Source organism: Belonocnema kinseyi, chromosome 8 (genome assembly GCF_010883055.1).
Source record: "Belonocnema kinseyi isolate 2016_QV_RU_SX_M_011 chromosome 8, B_treatae_v1, whole genome shotgun sequence".
NCBI lineage: Eukaryota > Metazoa > Arthropoda > Insecta > Hymenoptera > Cynipidae > Belonocnema > Belonocnema kinseyi.
Window position 1 is genome coordinate 95,549,195 of NC_046664.1, and position 20,009 is coordinate 95,569,203.

Sequence of the window (20,009 nt, forward strand, 5' to 3'; positions counted from 1 at the left end):
AACATTGGGAAATCGACAACAGTTGACAAGGTGGAAGTCATGGATTTTCCACAGCGAAAAACTTTGGCTGCTGTACAACCAAGGCAGAAAAAGAAAATCCTCTTCTGTGGCGCGGAATGCATTAATGACTTGATTGAGTGCACGGCCATTTATTTCAATGCACATGTAAGTGTTGATCGTCAGAAAATTTTCTTGAAGTAAACAGCCATTATCTTTAAGAATAATTCGGAATATAAGGGAATACTACGTTGGAATATGAGAAAATATTTGAGAATGTAAAGAATATCAAGAATATTTGGGAATATAAAGAATGTCTGGGAATATTGAAAGAATATATGGGATTATTTAGTGAGTGTACGAGGAATATCGGAGTGGTCGACCCATCAACTTTCCTTTAAAATATCTGTGCACAAGTGTTAAGGAATATACAAAGACCGAGCATAAGAATAAACAGTCGCGCTCAAACTTGGGAGCCACGCGCGCAGCGCGCTAGGAGCATGTGCCTATAGGAGCATGTTTTTAAATGATAGAAATAGGAGAATGAAAATACTTTTGTTTCAATACCAATGAATATTATAAGTTGTAATAATATACATTTATTGAAATGATATACATTTTTCAGTGTAGCCAAGAAAAAAATTTAATGCAAAATAAGGAAAGAAGTAACAATTAAAAATAAAATTAGTACCAATCACCAAATTACAGTTGTTGATGCTTTGGCCTTTAATTTGAGGTTTGCGAGAACCAACAGTCGCGATCCGAATGTACCCACGCATCGGGCAGATTTTTTATCTTACAGGTGTTACATTCTAAGGCTCGAACAGGCCTACACAAATATATTTTAAATTGAAAACTCTCCTGAATCATCTACAGAGCTGAAGGCTCTAGAAAAGGGGACAGGAAAGGCCAAACTGAATCAGTGGTAATCCTTTATTATATTGCACACATAATAATTATGTTTTATATTTACTAACACAAATAAATATGAGTAGAGTTAGGAAATGATTTGACTTGAGATGTTTGATTCTCGAATGGTCTATTTCAAGACATCAAGTCTGGAATTTCCACGGAACTCGACGACATGGACACAGAATCATCCCTCGAATTATTATTCTTGTAACAAGAATCAGACTGTAAGAACAGAAGGAAAAACAAGAGATGTAAAGAGAATTCAGGAAAAGGTAATAAGGAAGCAAAACTTACCTTCAAAATTAATGAAATTAAAACAAAAATGGCGTCTTCAGTCCAAATGGATAGGTGCTCTCCAGACGGTGTCTTGAGAAACCAAGCGAGGGCATCCCTTGATGAGTTAAAGGAAGGTGATAAAGTTCCCAAGATTTCTTGAAGAACTTGATGAAGTGTGTAAAGTTGAGAGACACAGCCGATAAACAGTTCAGATTTGAGTTGAAAACTGAGTTTGGCGAGGTTTGAGACAAACTGAGTGAACTTATCAGAAAGTTGATATAGGTAACTAACTTTTTCAAATGAAATAACGATTATTTATATGCCACGAGTGTTTAATTTTTGCCAAGATGAAGCATGCGGCACCAGAACATTTGTAAATGTAACGCAATTTTGAGTGCATCTGTTTTTTTGCGAATTTCGATTTTTGCAATGCACCGTCGCACAATGCCATCATTATCCGTGAGTTTTTCAACAAAAACTCAACTAATACAATTCCTCAGCCATAAAATTCGACAGATTTAGCTCCCTGTGACTTTTTTTTGTTCGATCGACTGAAAAACCACTACGCGGAACGCGTTTTAGCAGCCGACCGGAGAGAATACAAAAATCGAAAACGGCACTGATGGGCATACCGAAAATAGAGTATCAAAAATGTTTTGAGAGCTGGATCAAGCGCTGGCATAAGCGCGTGGCAGTCGATGGGAATTACTTTGAAGGGGACCACATCAATATTCAAGAATAAACTTATATTTTTAATTTTAATAATAAATTCCGGGAACTTTTTGATCAAGGTAGTATACAGTTTCTTAATACAATGGTAATGATTTGACGTGGCTTAAGTGACGACTGGAACCGGTAAGAATAGTAAAGTCATAAAAATTTTCGCATTACCTTTATTATCTAATAATAAACGTACATATTACATAAAGAGTCTAGAATAAACTTTTTTTCAACCTAATCTTTCACAAGTTAATACTAATAATTATTACATGATAGGGTTACCAGCTTTTTTCCGATCTGTCAGCTTTTCTCCTCCCCATTTTTCCCCACGTGTAAACCGTTGTCCTCTATTTCAGAATAAATATCAGGCCCTATGGCAACCCTACATGATACGGAAATTAGTATATTGTGTGACACGGGCGGATAGTAGGCAGTCCTTGACGAGTGATGCAATATAACAGAGTCAAAACTGCACTTTCCGCTTCGGTTTCACTTTTTTTCTCTATTTTATAACAAATGCAGGGAATGTTTGATTTGAAGAACAATAGACAAAAAACCATAAAGCTAATGCCAATTGTGGGGTTATGTTGCCATTTGAGCCGGAAAGTTCCGAGAAGCAACGCTGAAAATTACATATTTACGTAATTCGCAAAGTAAAAATGTAGTTTATAGTTTAGTTTCTCGAAACTTTCCGGTCTGAATCCGGGATTCGGACAGAACTGGAAAGTATTTCCTTTAAAGCAGCGATTAAGAAAAGACAATTTATCGAACGATTCAATAATCGGCAACTGTATCGAAAATCGAACCTTCCGTGCATGTATTACAAAAAATATTTTTTTACAATATTAAAAAACTACATTTCGAATTTCCAGTAGAAACACAAGACAAGTTATTTTTGGTGGAAACTGTATGTAATATATCCTCAAGAATGATAAATATTACAATCTTACCAACACGTGCAACAAAATATAGATCGACTTGAGACCACGACTGGCATTACCTATAATTCAGAACAAAATCTTTTAAAACACTGTTTTCAATTATTCGTTTTAGAGATTAAGTCTCGCTACCTAAATACAAAGAATAAATGAACATCAATGAAAGCATATTAAAATTAAGAGTGCAGGCGAAAAAGTCATATAATATGCGTGAGACTCTATTGCTTATTTATACTATAAAAATGGATTTTTTTTATTAAACTGGCCTTCAATCCTGTTAAGTTGTACCAAGGCCTTAATCGATAAAATTCCATTTCGTGGAGCGTCATAAATTCACAATTAAGCCAAGAAAACTGGCCGTTTTAAAAGATTTTTTAAAAATCATTTCCAGTTATTTAAACCAGTCAAAAGTTGATGCGCAGTTTATAAAAATGCAATAAAGAATTTCGAGACTGATTTTACTATTTAACAATTCACTTTATTGTCTAAATAAACTTGATTAAACTTGCTGTGTTTACTTTCTCTGGAGAGGGATCAATATTTTTTTTGTACTAAAACTACAAATTGCGAAACGTGCATCGATTGCAGGATAACAGGCTGAAAGGTGTGATAATAAAGATCATGGTCGAAATGACAAGGAGAAATTAAAAAGTAATGTCACAGTAATTCTTGCCTACTCTAAATATGCGTCTAGTTTCTTTACCTAATCATTACCATCTTTCAGAAGGTACCTGAACATCAAGACTGACTCTTTAGGCAACATAGGCCATTCTTTCCTTATTTCTCTCTCTCTCTCTCTCTCTCTCTCTCTTCGTTACTTACTCGCCCATTGTTTTAGGGTTTTTCTTTTTAAATTAGATTCTCAAACAGACTAACTGGTCGGGGGTGGCGGAGGTGGAGGTTGGGCGAGTAAAGTAGGCAAAGAGTTTAGATCGATACCGGGTGGTCCAGGAGTTGGCTGCTGCTGTGGTGGAGGTGGAACTGGAGCAGCAGGTGGCCAACCCTGCATTTGCTGATGCTGCCAAGTTGGGTAACCTGGTGGAGGGGCCGTTCCTGGCGGAGGAGGTCGCATTGGTTGCTGCTGGTTTTGTTGCCAGGGTGGAATGCCCATCCCTGGAGGTGGGATCTGAGTGGACGGCATTTGACCTGGCGGCGGGGGCTGATTGTTTCCAGGTTGTTGAAAGTTTGCTGCAGTAGAAATATTTTTTAAATGCCATTTTCTCTTAATTAATTGTTTGAATGTTACACGCAGATAAATAAATGTTTGCCAGCAACCTCTAAATGTTTGGGGTTAACATGATTGTTATTCAAATATAAGACAGCGACATCTAGAATTTTGCGTCCATTTCCTTTCCATTTTTTCTCTGTGTATTTTCTTCAAACATTTACAGAATTAATAGGACTGTTTAGTGAATTTAGACATATTTTTTGAAATATTATAGAGCAAGAACAATTATTCAATAAAAATTTATGCTTAAAATAAAGAAAAGAAACTAAAATGAAGGCAAATGATTTAAATAAAAAGGACATACAGTTGTAAAGCGTACCTGCCATCCAAGGCATGAGAGGTGGAATGTTTGCTTGATTGTTAGACCCAGGGGGCGGCGGAGGTGGCTGCATGACGCCTGGTGGTGGAGGCATGCCAACTGGAGGTTGCCACTGCATATTCATCCCATTCATATTGTTCATATTATTCATGTTGTTCATATTATTTATATCGCCTTGAGACCATGGTGGAGGAGCCATTCCTGGAGGAGGCATCATAGGACCGCCCTGCATCATTTGTGGTGGAGGATGAGCTGGTGCTGCCATCAAAGCTCGCGGTGCCTGTTGTCTAAAATATGAATTACAATATAATTATTCAGGGAGAATAAATTTAATTTAAAAAAATTAGATATTATGTAGTAAAGGGCTCCTAAACAATAGCGCTTTAAATATACATTACCATATCAAACACACGCAAAAACATTAAGTCCAACTTAAAGATTGTCCGTTTTTATACACAGTGCAAGATAAATTCACGTGTATTACTGTGAATAAAAAAAAAAACATTTTCTAAACTTGCAACACTTTCTTTTTAAATTATAGCTACTACTCTATATGTATCTTATGCAAATCTCATAGCAACCATATTTTTTTCGGCGCCGCACAACCCCTTTGGACACGGTGAATTGTTTTCTTATCCAATTCAGGCCTCGGACTCACTTTAGAGATCAAAAATATTTTAAATAGTGTCACAAATTTAGAAAAGTAGTGTCAACAGTTTCATAAAATTTTTCAAGTATTAAACTTACGTGTAGGCCGAATTAAAAATGGTATAGTCCGAAATCAAAAAGTGTAAGACGGAAAATTTACTTTATATTGATGAAAAATTTTAATTAAACTTTTTCAGATTTCGATCCGACTTTTTTTAGGACCTCCAGACATGAGAAATGTTTGAAAAACTGAGTTTCAACGATTTTCGTAAAAAATGAACGGAAAGTGTGCACGTAGAGGCGCTCTATCTCGATGGCTATCGCACATTTTCGAATGATCAAGAGCTCATTTTAAAGGTAATTGAGTCTTCTACCAACACCGATAATCATATTATGGATAAAATACATTCCTAAGGAGGTATCTAGGAAAAACCGATATTTTCACTGATTGTATTCACTAATATGCGCTCTATTTCAGTAACAAATAAATATTTGTTAAAGTCATAAGGCACATTTTAAAGGTAATTAAGTATTCTACAATTCATATGTGAAGTAATTTAGTTATAAGATACATCGTTTAGGAGATATTCCCGAAAATCGATTTTCGATATTTATAGCCTACTATATGCGATCTATCTCCGTAACCAATAGGTATTTTTTAAAGCCACGAAACTCGTTCGAAAGGTAATTTAATTCTCTAAAAATCATATAACAACTTTTGTGATAGAACACATCCCTGAGGAGATATTCTCAAAAAGCCGATTATTGATACTTTTGACTGAACAAAATATAGTGGTTTTCTCACGAACAGAATAATCTGCTTCAGTTCGACGTTAACTTTCTTACTTACTTCTTGGTTGAAAATTCTTCTCTTTTAGTAAAGAAATAATTTTCCGGTTAAAAATGTAACTGTTTGGTTAAAAATTAATCTATTTTAGTTGAGTATTTAAGTATTTTGTTGAAAATTTGTTTTTATTGGCTAAATCCAACTGTTTCTTATTTTAAATTAAACCCTTTTTTTGTTCAAATATCAACCATTGCTTTTGTGGCTGAAAATTCATTTTGAAGATAAAAATTCAACACCTTGTTTAAAATTGATCTACTTTCTTAAAAATTATTTATTTCTTGGAGTTGAAAATTCAGAATTTTAGTTTGAAAATCGTTTATTCATTTGTTTAAAAATTAATTCTTTAACTGAAAATTAACCTACTTTGGTGATAATTCAACTGATTGATTGAAAATTCAACTATTTTGTAGAAAATCGCTTTTTTGGCTTGAAAACTCATCTATTTAGTACAAAATTACAATATTTTGTACCAAATTATTTTCTTTTTTTCATTGAAAATAAATCATCTTATATTTAAAATTTACCTATTTCGATGTTGGTTAACAATTAATCCAAGTAATTAGTTAAAATGCTTAGAAAGAAACAATATGCATTAAAAATTAATTGAGTTACACTGCCGTACAAAAGTTTTAGGCCACCCCTATTTTTATGACTGAATAAATTCTCTTAATTTTAATTATACAAGAGCTAAAAAAATGCATCTTTAAAAGGTTGATTTTTTTAGAAATTCTGTATAATATAAGCCCAGGGTGAAGCCAATCTGTCTAGTTTTTAAGTAGATATTGCAAAAATAGTGTAAATTTCAATGTTTTTTTTTAAATTTTCAATAACTTCCAAAATAGTCAACATTTTTCAATGTTCTTATGCTCATTTTGAAGTTTTTTTTTCACCGTATCACAACAACTTATGAGTATAAATTGCCTGTTTGATTTGCAAGAACTCTAAGTTGTAACAAAAAAGTTGGAAAAATTGCAATATTACTTTTTGGTAACAAAACTATTTTTGTGAAATATATGAAACATATAAGCATAAAGTTTCCATGTAATTTCCTCAATATTTACATTAATTAACTTCATATATAGCTTTAAAATGAGCCCAAGAACATTGAAAAATGTTATATTTCGTAATTTATTGAAAATTTAATAAAACATTGACTAGATAAATTGGCTTTACCCTGGGCTTATTTTATACAGAATTTCGAAAGCAATCGACCTTTTAAAGAGAAAATTTTTTAGCTCTGGAATAATTAAAATTAAGAGAATTTATACAGTCATAAAAAAGGGGTGTCCCAAAACTTTTGCACGACAGTGTAAATTTGGACTAACATGAAATCCATTGTTTAAACTTTTCAATAGGAAATTAATGTAATTTGTTGAAAATTAATCTTCTTAGTTGAAAGTTTATGTATTTTGTTAAAAATTGGTCTTTTCCCTACCAGTTTCCAGGGTGAGGCGTTCTAACTAATCACAGGCATCGTAGAGAGTATATATAAGAAAAACATAAGCTGACACCTCAGTATCAAGTTATCCCTGAAAAAGTGAACTACGGTGTTCACAAAACGTCGGCAAGATTCATAGTTTTGCACACGATTGTTATCTTTTTGGTCTAAAATTTTACTACTTGGTTGACAATTAATCTATTTTGGTGAGGGATTCAAATATTTTGTGGGAAATTCGTGCTTTATGGTATAATTCAGCTGTTTTTTTTTTATTTTAAATGCCAATCTTTCCTTAGTTAAAATATCAACTACAACTTTTTTTTATAATTTATCTTTTTTCGTTGAAAATACAACTTTTCGTTGAAATTTAAGCTACTACGTCAGATTTTACGACCCGGGACCAAATTTTTTAACGTTATTTTTGGAAGAACCCTAAATAAATTCACAACAAAAACTTGGTTGAAAAATTTAAATATGATAGGAGTATGCTGTGATTCGTTGAGATGGCGGGCATACAATTTTAGCCAATTAACGAATTTAAAAAATATTTTCAAAGAAAAAATAAAGAAATAGTGTCATTAGCAGAAAAATGTGAGAAAATAGTGTCTTCAGTGTAATTTTTTCAAAATATGTAGTAGCAAATAGTGCTGGAGGCCTGCCAATAAAAAGAAAATACATACCGATCAAAGAGGCCAGGATAGTTGGTACTCGGAACAGTATTGTTTTGCCTCTGGGCAGTTTTGGATCTATCTGGAGGAGGACCTTCTCCCAATTCAGCCATTAGTGACATATATTCCTCATCAATTTTTGCTTTGTCTCCGGCTTGTCCCATTCCTCCCATTCCCGCAGCAGCAGGTCCTCCCATACCTGGTCTTTTGGATCTACAATCCCTCGCAATATGACCGGCACCTCCGCAACTTGAGCAAACAATGTTGTTGGTGACGTTTGGTTTATCAGGACACTGTAGATAATAAAATTAAATGCATTATCAATTGGATTGTCAGCGAATCTAAAGTTTAAATATAGAATTATTGATTGATAGAAAATTAGTTCCTACCAGCCATGATTTGTGATCGGAAGCGCCACAGTTTGTGCAGCGCGGTCCATCATTTTCTCGTAAAGTTCCATTCAGTAGGGCCAATTCTCTCAACTGATTACGTCGCAAGTCATTTTGACCTTCAGGAACTTCCACGCCTTGTCGAATAATTTCGTGAATCTGTAGAAAATAATTTATTCGTTGAAATTGAAATGAAAGAAGATATAATAGTTGATTTTATCGCATATTTTAATAAATTAAAGAAAAACGTTCTTACTCTTTCTACTGCTTTCTTTACGGCGTCTAAATTATTCGCAGTAATGTATGCGTGCAGAGGTTCATCTTCACCCGGCAAAGGTTGTCCGTCCTTTCTGCCAACCTTGCCCTCTTTTACACTTCCCTTTCCACGAATTATGATTTTGGCACCAGTTTCCTTCTCCATTGCTGAAAAAGAAGGAAACAAAATCAATGCTTAATGTAAAGTTTGATTTAGAGAAAGAGTCGAGTGTTTAAATTAAAATAATTATGCGTACATTTCAGAGTATTTCCGCGTGGTCCAATCAACAAACCGACGAAATTGATGTCTGGATGTTCTTCTTGAGGAATCATTACCTTATCGTGCACGCGTATAATCGGAGGCCTGCAATATTCAACGAGAATGAAATTAGTAATTTACAAAAAAATAGTGATCAATTTAGTTGCTTCAAATTTGTAATACGGTCGGAATTATGAGACTATCGATTTTTAATCAGGGTTACACAAATTTTGCAACTTTCAATAGAAAGGCAATCATAATTAATTGGTTAACTTTAAAAAAATATTGCATTTTAACTCAATAATTCATCATATTTTAAACTTAAAATTTTACAAATTTTAAAAGCTTCGCTGATTCTAATTTCAAATAGCTTTTTTAATCTGAAGTATTTTAAACTTGAACAAAGCTATATAAAACTTTTGAAATTCAAATGCTACATACAAAAAGAATATTAATTATAATTTTTTGTTAGATTAGACAATTTTTAATAGCATTCTAGTTTGACATTAATTTTCTTAATTACTCCTAATTAAAAAAGTAATAAAAACATCGAGTTTAGATATAAAATTAAAAGATATTATTGGAGACTTGGCAATTATAGGGTGGCCATTTTTATAACAAAAAAAAATCCGCGATCATTTCTCGATTCGTAAAAATTCTTCACGATTTAATGCAATTATGGAAGCTATTAACACTTTATTTCACATTCAAATAAAAAAAAACGTATAAACATTAGAATGAATCAATCTATTTTTTAATTTGCAAAATTATATCATTTAAAGCAATTTTAAGCTAGAAACAATACACATTGAACAATCTATTTGTTTATAACTGAGAACTTTTTAAATTAGAAGTTATTTCTTTGTATTTTAAGTAATTTCAAATATTATCTTAAATTTTTTTCAAATTAAAAATAATTTTCCCAGGAATATCAAGGACAATTTCTTATGGTATTCAAACCTTTAAAAAGTCTTGATTTTGTTTTAAATTATTGGAAATCATTTCAAGTTTTGATTTAATTTTAAACTATCATATACAATTTTGTTAAATACATAATTAAAGTTTTAACTTTCATGATTTAAATTTAGGCCTGAAATTTTAACGATTCAAGGCTTTATATTTCGGGAAATTCAGTTTCTAATTGTATAGTTATAAATATTTTATTTATATTTGCTCACTTTCTCTTTTTCATTATTCAATTTCATTTGAGTGCGTTAAAAATGGAAGTGTTGAGACAAAAACAAATATTTGAACATAATTTAAAATTTATTAAAAGCGTTTAATTGTGAATCTATTAATTTTTAGGTATTTTAAATGAAGAACAGCTTATAAAGTATGAATCGGACGTTTTTGAAAATGAATCAAACATTATTAGAATACAAAAAAAAACAACTTAAAATCAGGGATTCGAACGAAATTAAGGGGCATTTTCAGATATTTTCCAATTAATTGTTAAAATTCCACATAATTTACCTGAAAATAATGCTAAGTATAAAAAGTCACTAAAAAATAATGCAGCTACGGAGACACATTGTCAAATTTGTGTTTCGTCAAAGTTTTATGTAGAAAGAAACAAAAAGGAACGTAACGAATGTTTCGTTACGTTCCTTTTCGTCTTTTTTTATATAAAATACGTATAACGCATAATTTTGACATTGTGCCTTCGTAGGCTCATTATACTTTTATAATTTTTTAGACTAAGCTTAGTTTTTTTGCCAAATTTTTTTTAATTTATCGAAATAATTGGCAAATATCCAAAAATGCCCCTTAATTTCGTTCGGATCCTTGCTCAAAATAAAGTTTATTAAAATTAACAGAAACCTAATGGAAAATACTGATTTGAAAATTGTTTCCAGAATTAAAAGACGTTACATTTTCAACTGGATCTCATCTAGAAACCTGGCATCTGTAAACTAGTATTAAAAATGAAAAACTATTTGGAAATCGTAAATCCTTCATAAAAAATATCATATTAAATCTCAATCATATTAAACATTTAATACTCAAAAAATAGAAGAACTTTAAAACTACTACAAACTTAAATAATTTGTTTTAAACTATAACGTTCTATAAATCAATTAAATTAATAACTTCTTTGCTTTTTGATGCATATTTGAAGTATAGAGTAATAAAATTATAAAAATTAAAAAATTGATACCTAAAATTCTAAACAGTTCGAATGTACAAATATATTTTAAATCAAGTTACCAGAGACCTATCTATAATTCTGAACATTAATGTAACCCAAATTTAAAAAGATGATTTTTTCTTAATTCACTAATTGGAACCTTTGCCAAAGTAAATTAAAACTAAACTTACTTGTAATCTGGTGGAGGCTTAAAGTCTGGATTGATTTTCAATATGTTCTGGATAAGATTATGACGCTCTTCTTCCAGTTTACGTCTTGTGCGATATTCTCTCGTGTTTAACCGTTTGCCATCACTACTGTATATCGGCTCAGGAGATGGTGATCTGAAAAAAAAATATACGAGTATTACGATAAGCCGCTAGCACAAAGATGTTACTAGCGTACAAGCAACCTGATTCTATAATGTCTGTGATTCGACAGCAGAGTTGGCAAAACAATTAAAAATATCCTCCCAAAAGATAACAAAATTTATTCAACAGAAATTAGATTATAAACCTTCCTATAAACATTTTTGCCAATTCTACAGTCAGAAAATAAATCACCAAACTCTAAAAAAAGCTCAGTATCGAAATTGTATACACTGGGAATCCCCATTTAAGTGCAGTTTCGAACATGGTCCTGAATGGCCTTCGCTTAAATCGAACACAAAATTGGCTCGTTCCGAACGTGAACATTCAGGACGGCATGGATCATTTCTGTTGGATTTGGACGCATGCTAACAGCTGACGCAACTAAAGCGCTACGAGTACTGTCCTCATACTGTTTGCACGCATGACTGAGCAACGTCTCTTTCTCTCAGTCCCATGGTCCCCGCATTACCAAAATGCCGAGGATTCGAATTCTAGGAAAGATTTAAATGGGAGTTACTTGAATGGGTTTCCCAGTGTAATTCGATCAAGTTTATCAAATTGGATCTTTTGCGCGTTCAAGGACTAGATTGGGAAAGAAATTATGTTCAAATAAAAAACTAATATTTATGTGTATAACCAAACAGTATTCAACACTTTTAATTGCTGTTGAATCAATTCCTTCTACTTTTCTTATAAGCGATATGGAAAACTGAAATACTGAATCGAGTCACGTTAAGAATGGAAAATAGAAGCAGTTATTGGTTCCTTATAAGAGCAGCATATTTATTTGTACGGAAAATAGTAATTATTAACGTCTGATTAATAATAATGATTAGTTATTAACGTCTAATTATCTATGATTTGGGGTGCCTGTGTCTTTTTGAAAATAATATTTATATCACGGCCACGTAAGAGTATATCTCTGTGCTTGTGAAAACCAATTCTGAAAATGGAGGTTGTTACTTTCAAACATTGCCTTTGTATCACAAAGTAACAAATCGCTTCTGCTGTAAAGCACAGAGTAATTTATTTATTTATTAATTTATTGAAGGTAACCACTCGATGGCTGCACATTTGTACACGGTAGAATTGGGAATGATGACAGCTGCTAAGAGATAAACCCTGTGATTATTAGGAAACAATAATTTCTTTTGATTAGTCAATAATATCTGTATATAATGCTAAATAAAACACAACGGTACAGAATAGAGTCCAGCTAAAACTGAACGGGTTAAACCTATTGGAGTAAATCGTTTCATTAAAGTGACATTATCAAAGATCGTTTCAAGAAGTACCTGAAAGTAACGTTAGATCGAATCTACACAGCAATAAGATTAGTATTAGGATTTAATCTATTCCCCTGTAATTATGCGCGGTAAATTTATCATTAGTGGGAGGGTGATGAGTTCTGCCTAGGGGCGACGAAAGTGTAGCCGATATTACAGAATCAGGATAATTTACAGTTGAAATAGAACTGAAAATATTGTATGCCTACTTCTTTTTAGTTTGTGGCTCGAAACATGTTCGAAATTGGAAAATTATTTTGAGAGCTGATGTCGCTCGGGACAAATGAAGTCAAGCTTGCCAAGCCTCACCATAAACTTCTCTCCATTTAAACGCCAAGTTTAAAAACCATCTTGGTCTTGTTTTTTTCTTAAGCTCGCGCGAGTTTGTTAGAAAAAACTCTACTGTGATCAACATTAGGGCAGAAACAGCTATCGCTTGTCAAACACTGCTATTCTTTATTTTTAACTTCCCTAATAAAAATGACCCTATCAATGTAGCGCCTTTTAAACTTGCTATATCTTGATTTAAGCTCAGAACTGAGTAGCAGTGATTAACGAATGTGAATTAGTAAAAGAAATTGATTAGGTCAAACCAATATTATCAAAATTCAGCTTCTGTGATGTGGAACGGCTTGGATAAAAGCCGCCTCATTCAGATCATCGGTATTCCACTAAGTTAGACGTAGCCATTTAGAAATCTTAAGCCCTTGAGCTGAGGACTGCTGAATGGTCAGTGGATAGGTAGAATTTGTGGATATGTTTAGTCATTTTTGGTACGTAAGTTTCGTTCAAACCTTTCCTCGGGGTTAAGTGGTATTCCAAGATCTCCGGTGCGTAGTTTCCTGCTGATTTCCTCAATCTGCAGCTGAACTGTAAACCAACGGGTTAGAGGGGGCGGAAACCCCAACAGTTAGATGATGCCAATTTGTTATAGTAGTATACATTGTAAACAATATAAGTTTCTGTTTTTTTTTCCTATTCGAGAGTAGCGAAATTAAAGAAAAAATTATTAATGCTTTCAAGAACGAGCTTAAAATTTCCGGAAAAATCTAAAGAATTTTCTTCTATATTACAATTTTAGATCGTTCAAACGATCACTTTTCTTACCTTTGGCGGCCATCGCTTTTTAAAATTAGAAACTAGAAATACATACTTACATCTTTATTGTCATCTACTCTATGAATCGGATTTTAATAAATTATACACATAAATAAAATTAATAAATGATACACCCTGCCTTGTGAGAAGTAAAGAGCTTATGGTTTAATTTAAAAGTTAGGGAATCATAATAGAGTTCTACTTACAGAGGTATGCCTTCTCCTGATCCGGGGTGAGATTCGTTGGTAAAACTGTTGGCATTCCGGGAATAAAAGTTTTGTCATGTTCGCTACCTCCCCACCTTGACTTTCTTCGCTTCCTCCGATCTTCCTTCGATTCTTTATCGTGCTTGCTATCGCCTGAGAAAACAATATTTACGTTACTTTCTTACTTTACTTAGAATCTTCCAGGGTTTTTTTTTATTTTTACAAACAAACAAAAAAATGTGCCCGCATAGCGGGCACATTGTCATCGCGCGCCTTTTGGTTCTCGCGCTTCGTGCTCGATTGTACATTTATCTCGTGCTACGAGCTCGGTCTTTATATTTTTGCACATTCTTGCCCAAACCTTTTAAAATTAAGTCTCAAAACTTTCACTACTGTAATTTTTTGATCGTGAAATCTCTTTTATTAAAAGAGCTTAGCTCGAGAGTTTAAGGGCACCTACGGCGCGCGACTGATGAATCTCGCACTCCTCGCTCGATCTTTGCATTTCTCCCGCATTTGTGCACAGACCTTTTAAAATCAAAGGTCAACGGATCAACAATTGTAATTTTGAAATCTCTTTTGTTTCTACATTATACACAATACTTTTATATCAAATATAATACATTTTTTTATGTAACTTTGCCTGGGATTGCTTGTTAAAAAATTGTAAAATAAAGACCAAATGATATTTATCATGATTTTTTTTATATTTGTATATCATTTTGCTTTAAATTGTATTCTAAGTTGCGCTGAAACATGTATCATTTCAATAAATTTATATCATTACAATTCATAACATGCATACAAATTGAATCGTACTAATTCTTATTTCCTTGTTTTTATCGTTTTTTATTTATTTTTAATCTTGTTTTTTATGATTAAAGAAAAACTACTGCGCATTTGCATAGGATCTAACACAGGAACAACTGTTGTATGTTATTTACAGTTCGTACTTGTGTCGTTTTAAACAAAAAATTAATATTTTTATTTTGAATATTATTTTTTACGAATAAAGCAAAAACTACGTGTCCTATAAAAAATTATAGCTCTTTTTTGGATAAACAAGTTTTGTCTCATTTTTTTCTTTGCTTGTGTCGTTAATCCAAAAAATTTTATTTTTTTATTTTTTGGTACTTTTTTCGACTTTTCGAACAAATTAAAAAAGTTATTATAATAATCTTGTAGGACTTTGAAAAATAAGCGTTTTTCTTTTCTTGACTTTTTTAAATATAAAATGTTAATTTTAGTTTATTTTTTTGGATTTTCACAATGCTCTAACTCTGATAATTTTCTTTCTATAGAAAAAAGTCATAGGGAAAAATTGATTGAGTTTTTAAGTACAATGAATAACCGTTCATAGAATTTTGAAATCTAGACAAAATTTGGTTTCAAACATTTTGAAAACGCGCTCACTTTCTTTTTAAGCCTTAAAAAAGTGTGCCAAAGCAGAATCTAATCTGATCAATTTTTCGAAAGTGATCGTACCTACAGAATACAGACTAGAGACAGACAGATAGAGAAACACATTCGTAAAAATTGTTTTTCTGACCCAGTGGGCCTCAAAACGTGGAAATTTGATGAAAACCGACAAAGTTAAATTTTACATAAAACCAATACCTTCTCATTAAGATGAGAACGTAAAAAAAAAAGAAAGAAACATCTCTTTCAACGTGAAGTGACTTCGTAAAACTATTCCTACGCAGTACTAGTGCTGTAAAAACTATATTTTCGTTTTGATTGTAGTATATAAGGTTTTTATTTTTCAAGTTTTTTCAGTTTTGAATTTGTATAAAATTAAATAAAACCGTATTGTATATTCTTTAAAAAATGAAACTGGACTTTCAGGATAAAACAACAATAATATACTTGATTATGTTTTGAAAATAAAAAAATGTTGCTAAAAAGTCGTCTTTTTGGGTAGTAAAATCACATTTTCGGCTTGAAACTCAACTATTTTGTAGAGAATTTAATCATTTCTTTTCTACTTTAAAATATTCATTTTTTTGCTCAGAAATGCAACTGTTTGGTCTTTCTTCATTAAATTCAACTATATTGTTAACATATCAACTATTACAGGTTTCTTTGAGAATCTATCTTTTTGGGAGAAAAATGAAACTATTTGGTTAAAAGTCGAACTACATACTTTGTTAAGAATTCATTTTTTTGTACATAATTTTAGTTGAACATTCATCTCTGAGATTTTAACTATTTGGTTGAAGCTTAGTTTTGTCTCCGGTAAAAAATGAATTTTTAAAACTGAAAATTAAACTACTTTACTCTTGGTGGAAAATTTATCTTTTTTAGATAAAAATTCAACTATTTGATCGAAATTTCATGTGTCTTTGTTTCAAATTCATCCTGCTAGTTAAAAATTAATCTTCTTGTTTGAAAATGCAACAATCTTGTTAAAATATTATCTTTTTCGGTTAAAAATGACTTATTATTAAAATATGAATTACATTATTCATGAAATGGGGCTTTTTACAGTTCCATTGGTGAAATTGTCATTAAAAAATGCAAAAAGTTTCAGCTGTTTTTTTTTCTAGGATCATTTTAAACGTGATTTCATAAAATATCTTTCTTATTTGTACCGTTTGCTCAATAATAAACCTTACCCAATTAAAAAGGCCAATTTATTTCATACGTAGTTCAATTTTCAATTATTAAAGTTGACATTAGGCGGAGCGAAAAATCAAACTGTAAGATGACGCGAAGTATTCTCCATTAGGCATTAGCTAAAATAATAATTTTTAAACTGAATTCATTGTAAATTAATATAATACATGCATGATCTGCTTATTTTATAATTGCACTACTTTCAATATAATGAAACACAGTTTTGCACTGTTTCTGGTTCAGAAGTATTAAATAAAATTTTTCGTTCATTTGAACGTTCAAAACTACAAGCACAAAAATATTTTAACTCTTGATCCAAATTTACTCAACTTTGAATCATTAAACAAAAACCAAATAGTTTTTAATTTCATTATCAGGACATATGTCCAATTTTAATCTTCTATGTTATAAAATTATTCAGACATAAAATATTTTCATTTAAAATTGTACAATTTTGACCAATCTAAATTTGAAATAACAAAATGTTGAACGTTTAAATTCTAAGTCCAAATGTATGCAATTTTAAATTCTTAAAATTAAAACCAAATATGTAGTTATGGATCTTGTTACCATGGCATCATTCCAATCTTAACCTATTCTGTTATACAATTGTTTAGAAATAAAGGAGGTTAATTTAACATTGTATAATTTTATTACAATTTTGTTCAATTGCAGTTTTTTTCAATAACCACGTATTTAATTGTGATAATTTAAGTATCAATTTCATTAACTGAATTTATTTATAGGATAAATGAAAAAAAAATATTTATGCAAAATATGGAGCGTAAAAGACCCTACTTCCTCTTCGCGTAGATTTAGTTTTTGATGTCATACCTAAAATTCTTAACATTCAAATGAATAATTTTTATTTCTGAATAATGATTATTAGGTAAAAATAGCACTTGTCTGTTTATTCGAACGATCGAATAGACAAAACGTTTAGTATAACGAAAGAAATTGGGGACGATTATTATCAATATTTGAAGTTCATGATTTAATGCATTAGCATATAGTAAACAAATTAATGTATAAACGGACCTTTAAAACATACTTATTCTCTTTTATCTCGCATACAACAGATGAAACACACGTGTACGTTAAGCGAGAAAATGAGAAATGACTAGTTTTTTTAAAGTACATATATGATTCGAGCAGTTTTTCTACTCATAACTTCACATGACGTATTATTTTTAACGAACATGATCATAAACTAATAAATCGAAGGATGTTTCATACCAGACAGACGCGTAGAAGAAAGAGCGACAAAATTCTGATCTAGAAAATAAATTGGAGCTATTAGTTTAGGATGAAGCTTGTCACGTGACAACTTGGTACATTTCCTCAAATTGGTTTATTCTTTCACATAAAAGTTTAAAAACTGCGAAAATTTGTACCACTTTTTGCGCGAAAACGTCTTTTTTTCTGAGGCGTGACTCATGATGTCGCAAAATGGTGAAAACGCCGCTAAGTGATGACAGATGAATAAAACCGATAAAAACAGAAACTTACCATCTGCTTCGCGCTTTCTTGAAAGGGAAGTTCCATTAGCAATAGCTTGGGATACTGCAGCCGCGGCCGCAGCAGCTGCTGCAGCAGCATTTTGAGCACTTTGCAAGTAAGTTGGATTCAAAAGTGATGTAAAATTTCGATTCATCGCGTGGTTGCTCTTCAACGACACGCGTAATTCTCTCAACCAAACCTCTTCGCCCTTTTGGAGCAAATACACCTTTTATTGAAAAATTAAAATCTCCGAAACGTCAGAATTAGAAGGAAAACCAACAAATAAAATTCCACGGTTCAGAAATGTCGATTCCCATAAGCTACAACGGCGTTTTAATTTCTTTTTTGTGTGGGCGGATAAGTATTTGAACAGATTTGGGACACGATACACGACACTCTCAATCAACAGAAACCATTTTGCGACTTCGCGAGATACCTAACTGCGCATGTGTGAAAAAGGATCTTGGCGTTGGCGCGCTAATTTAAATATGTAAATTTATAAAGCATCTTATAGAAATATTTAATTCGAAATTAAATTAGATTTTATTGAAGGAACCCTCTTGATTATATTTACAAAAACGAGTTATTTATCATTGTATAATTTAGAATTAAAATAGCTTAGATTTCAGAATTCCGTTTTGAAAGGTTCAAAATAATATATTTCCAAATTGAAATAGTTAGGAAATTAAAAATAAATAAGGCTCACTTGTGAAAACTAAAAACAAAATTCTCTCATTCTTTGAAATAAGTCGATTTAATATTCAAAATTTAATTTTTAACATCATTTTACCAATTTTAAAGCATCTTGGAACTATTTTTGGGCCATTTGGCCATATCATATATTTGCCCAATTCTTACTTTACCGACTTTTTTACAACTAACGTCCATACGAAATTATATATAGGGCCATTTAAAAAATACGTAATCCTTTTTCCTGTCACCCCTCCCCCTCACCGCTATGTAATTCCTTTTGTATAGTGTACGTACGTTTAAAATTAGCATACTGCTCAATCTGCTTCCACCCACTAAAGGCGTAACTTATGTTTTGAACGTCCCCCGACTATAAATATAAAAATTGCTTTTTCGAAATTAAAGCTTTAACTTCTAAAATTTAATTATTTATTGCCAAACAAATGTATAAATTTATATTGGGAAAGCTCATGGAAAAATCAAACTTATGTTTCATACAATTTTGCAGAGAATTAACCATTTCCTAAACTAAAATCGATATATTTGCGGCTGGATATCTCGACACCTATTGGACCGAAAAATCGCGAAAAAAATGTAAATTATTTCTCAGGAGCCTTGCTTCATGCAGGAATACACCAAATTCTCGATTTAAGTCCAGTGTCGGGGGTTGCCTTCAAATAACATTGGACTGAATTGGGGGGGGGGGGGGTCGAAACGTTAACAGTCAGAGTCCCCTGAACGGTTTCCCTGCTCCCCTGAGAAACTACGTGAGCCAGGAGTTTTAGGAAGGTCGAGAACGGGGTGACAGAGAGCGAGAATTTGGTGTACTCGTCTATACAAGCTGCAATTTTATATTCAGGATATTTTTTTAGTTATTTATCTGACAGTTTCATAATAATCTTCCTGCCTGTCACCGCTCTGAAAATCCGTTATTTGCTCAATACCAATTATTATCAATAAAAATCTAGATTCACAAAACCTACTTCTTTTATTCGCACTTTTTATAGGCAAAAACATAACTCTTTATCACTCCTAAACTATTTATTAATCACGGCCTTACAATCAATTAATTTCAAAATAAATATTGGTATGTGCAAGCTGAATTTTATATTTAAGAACTTCGAATTTTCTGGTAATTTCCCAATGATCTTTCTCTCTGTGCCCTTTCTGAGAAAATTTTTTTTTGTTAACAAAAATTATTATCATCAAAAACCATAGGT

General features: G+C 31.9%; 2 protein-coding genes across 3 annotated transcripts; both read right to left on the reverse strand.

Moving 5' to 3' along the window:
* Positions 1-1,041: 1,041 nt before the first annotated feature.
* Positions 1,042-3,673, reverse strand: LOC117178610. Its single transcript, XM_033370034.1, has 3 exons — positions 3,666-3,673; positions 1,204-1,471; positions 1,042-1,131 (listed from the first exon to the last, which is right to left on the reverse strand). Exons 1-3 carry the CDS (start codon positions 3,671-3,673, stop codon positions 1,042-1,044), a joined length of 366 nt encoding a protein of 121 aa, XP_033225925.1.
* On the reverse strand, positions 2,065-18,504 carry LOC117177829 (splicing factor 1-like). 2 transcript variants are annotated; one of them, XM_033368788.1, is made up of 10 exons: positions 18,109-18,504; positions 13,984-14,136; positions 13,474-13,549; positions 11,214-11,366; positions 8,893-8,999; positions 8,637-8,803; positions 8,381-8,539; positions 8,004-8,284; positions 4,376-4,677; positions 2,065-4,031 (listed from the first exon to the last, which is right to left on the reverse strand). In XM_033368788.1, exons 1-10 carry the CDS (start codon positions 18,251-18,253, stop codon positions 3,715-3,717), a joined length of 1,860 nt encoding a protein of 619 aa, XP_033224679.1. In that variant the 5' UTR covers positions 18,254-18,504; the 3' UTR covers positions 2,065-3,714. The 2 variants fall into 2 exon arrangements, with proteins under 2 accessions (XP_033224679.1, XP_033224680.1); XM_033368789.1 differs by having other exon boundaries at positions 3,715-4,031; positions 4,391-4,677; positions 18,109-18,253.
* Positions 18,505-20,009: the final 1,505 nt, after the last annotated feature.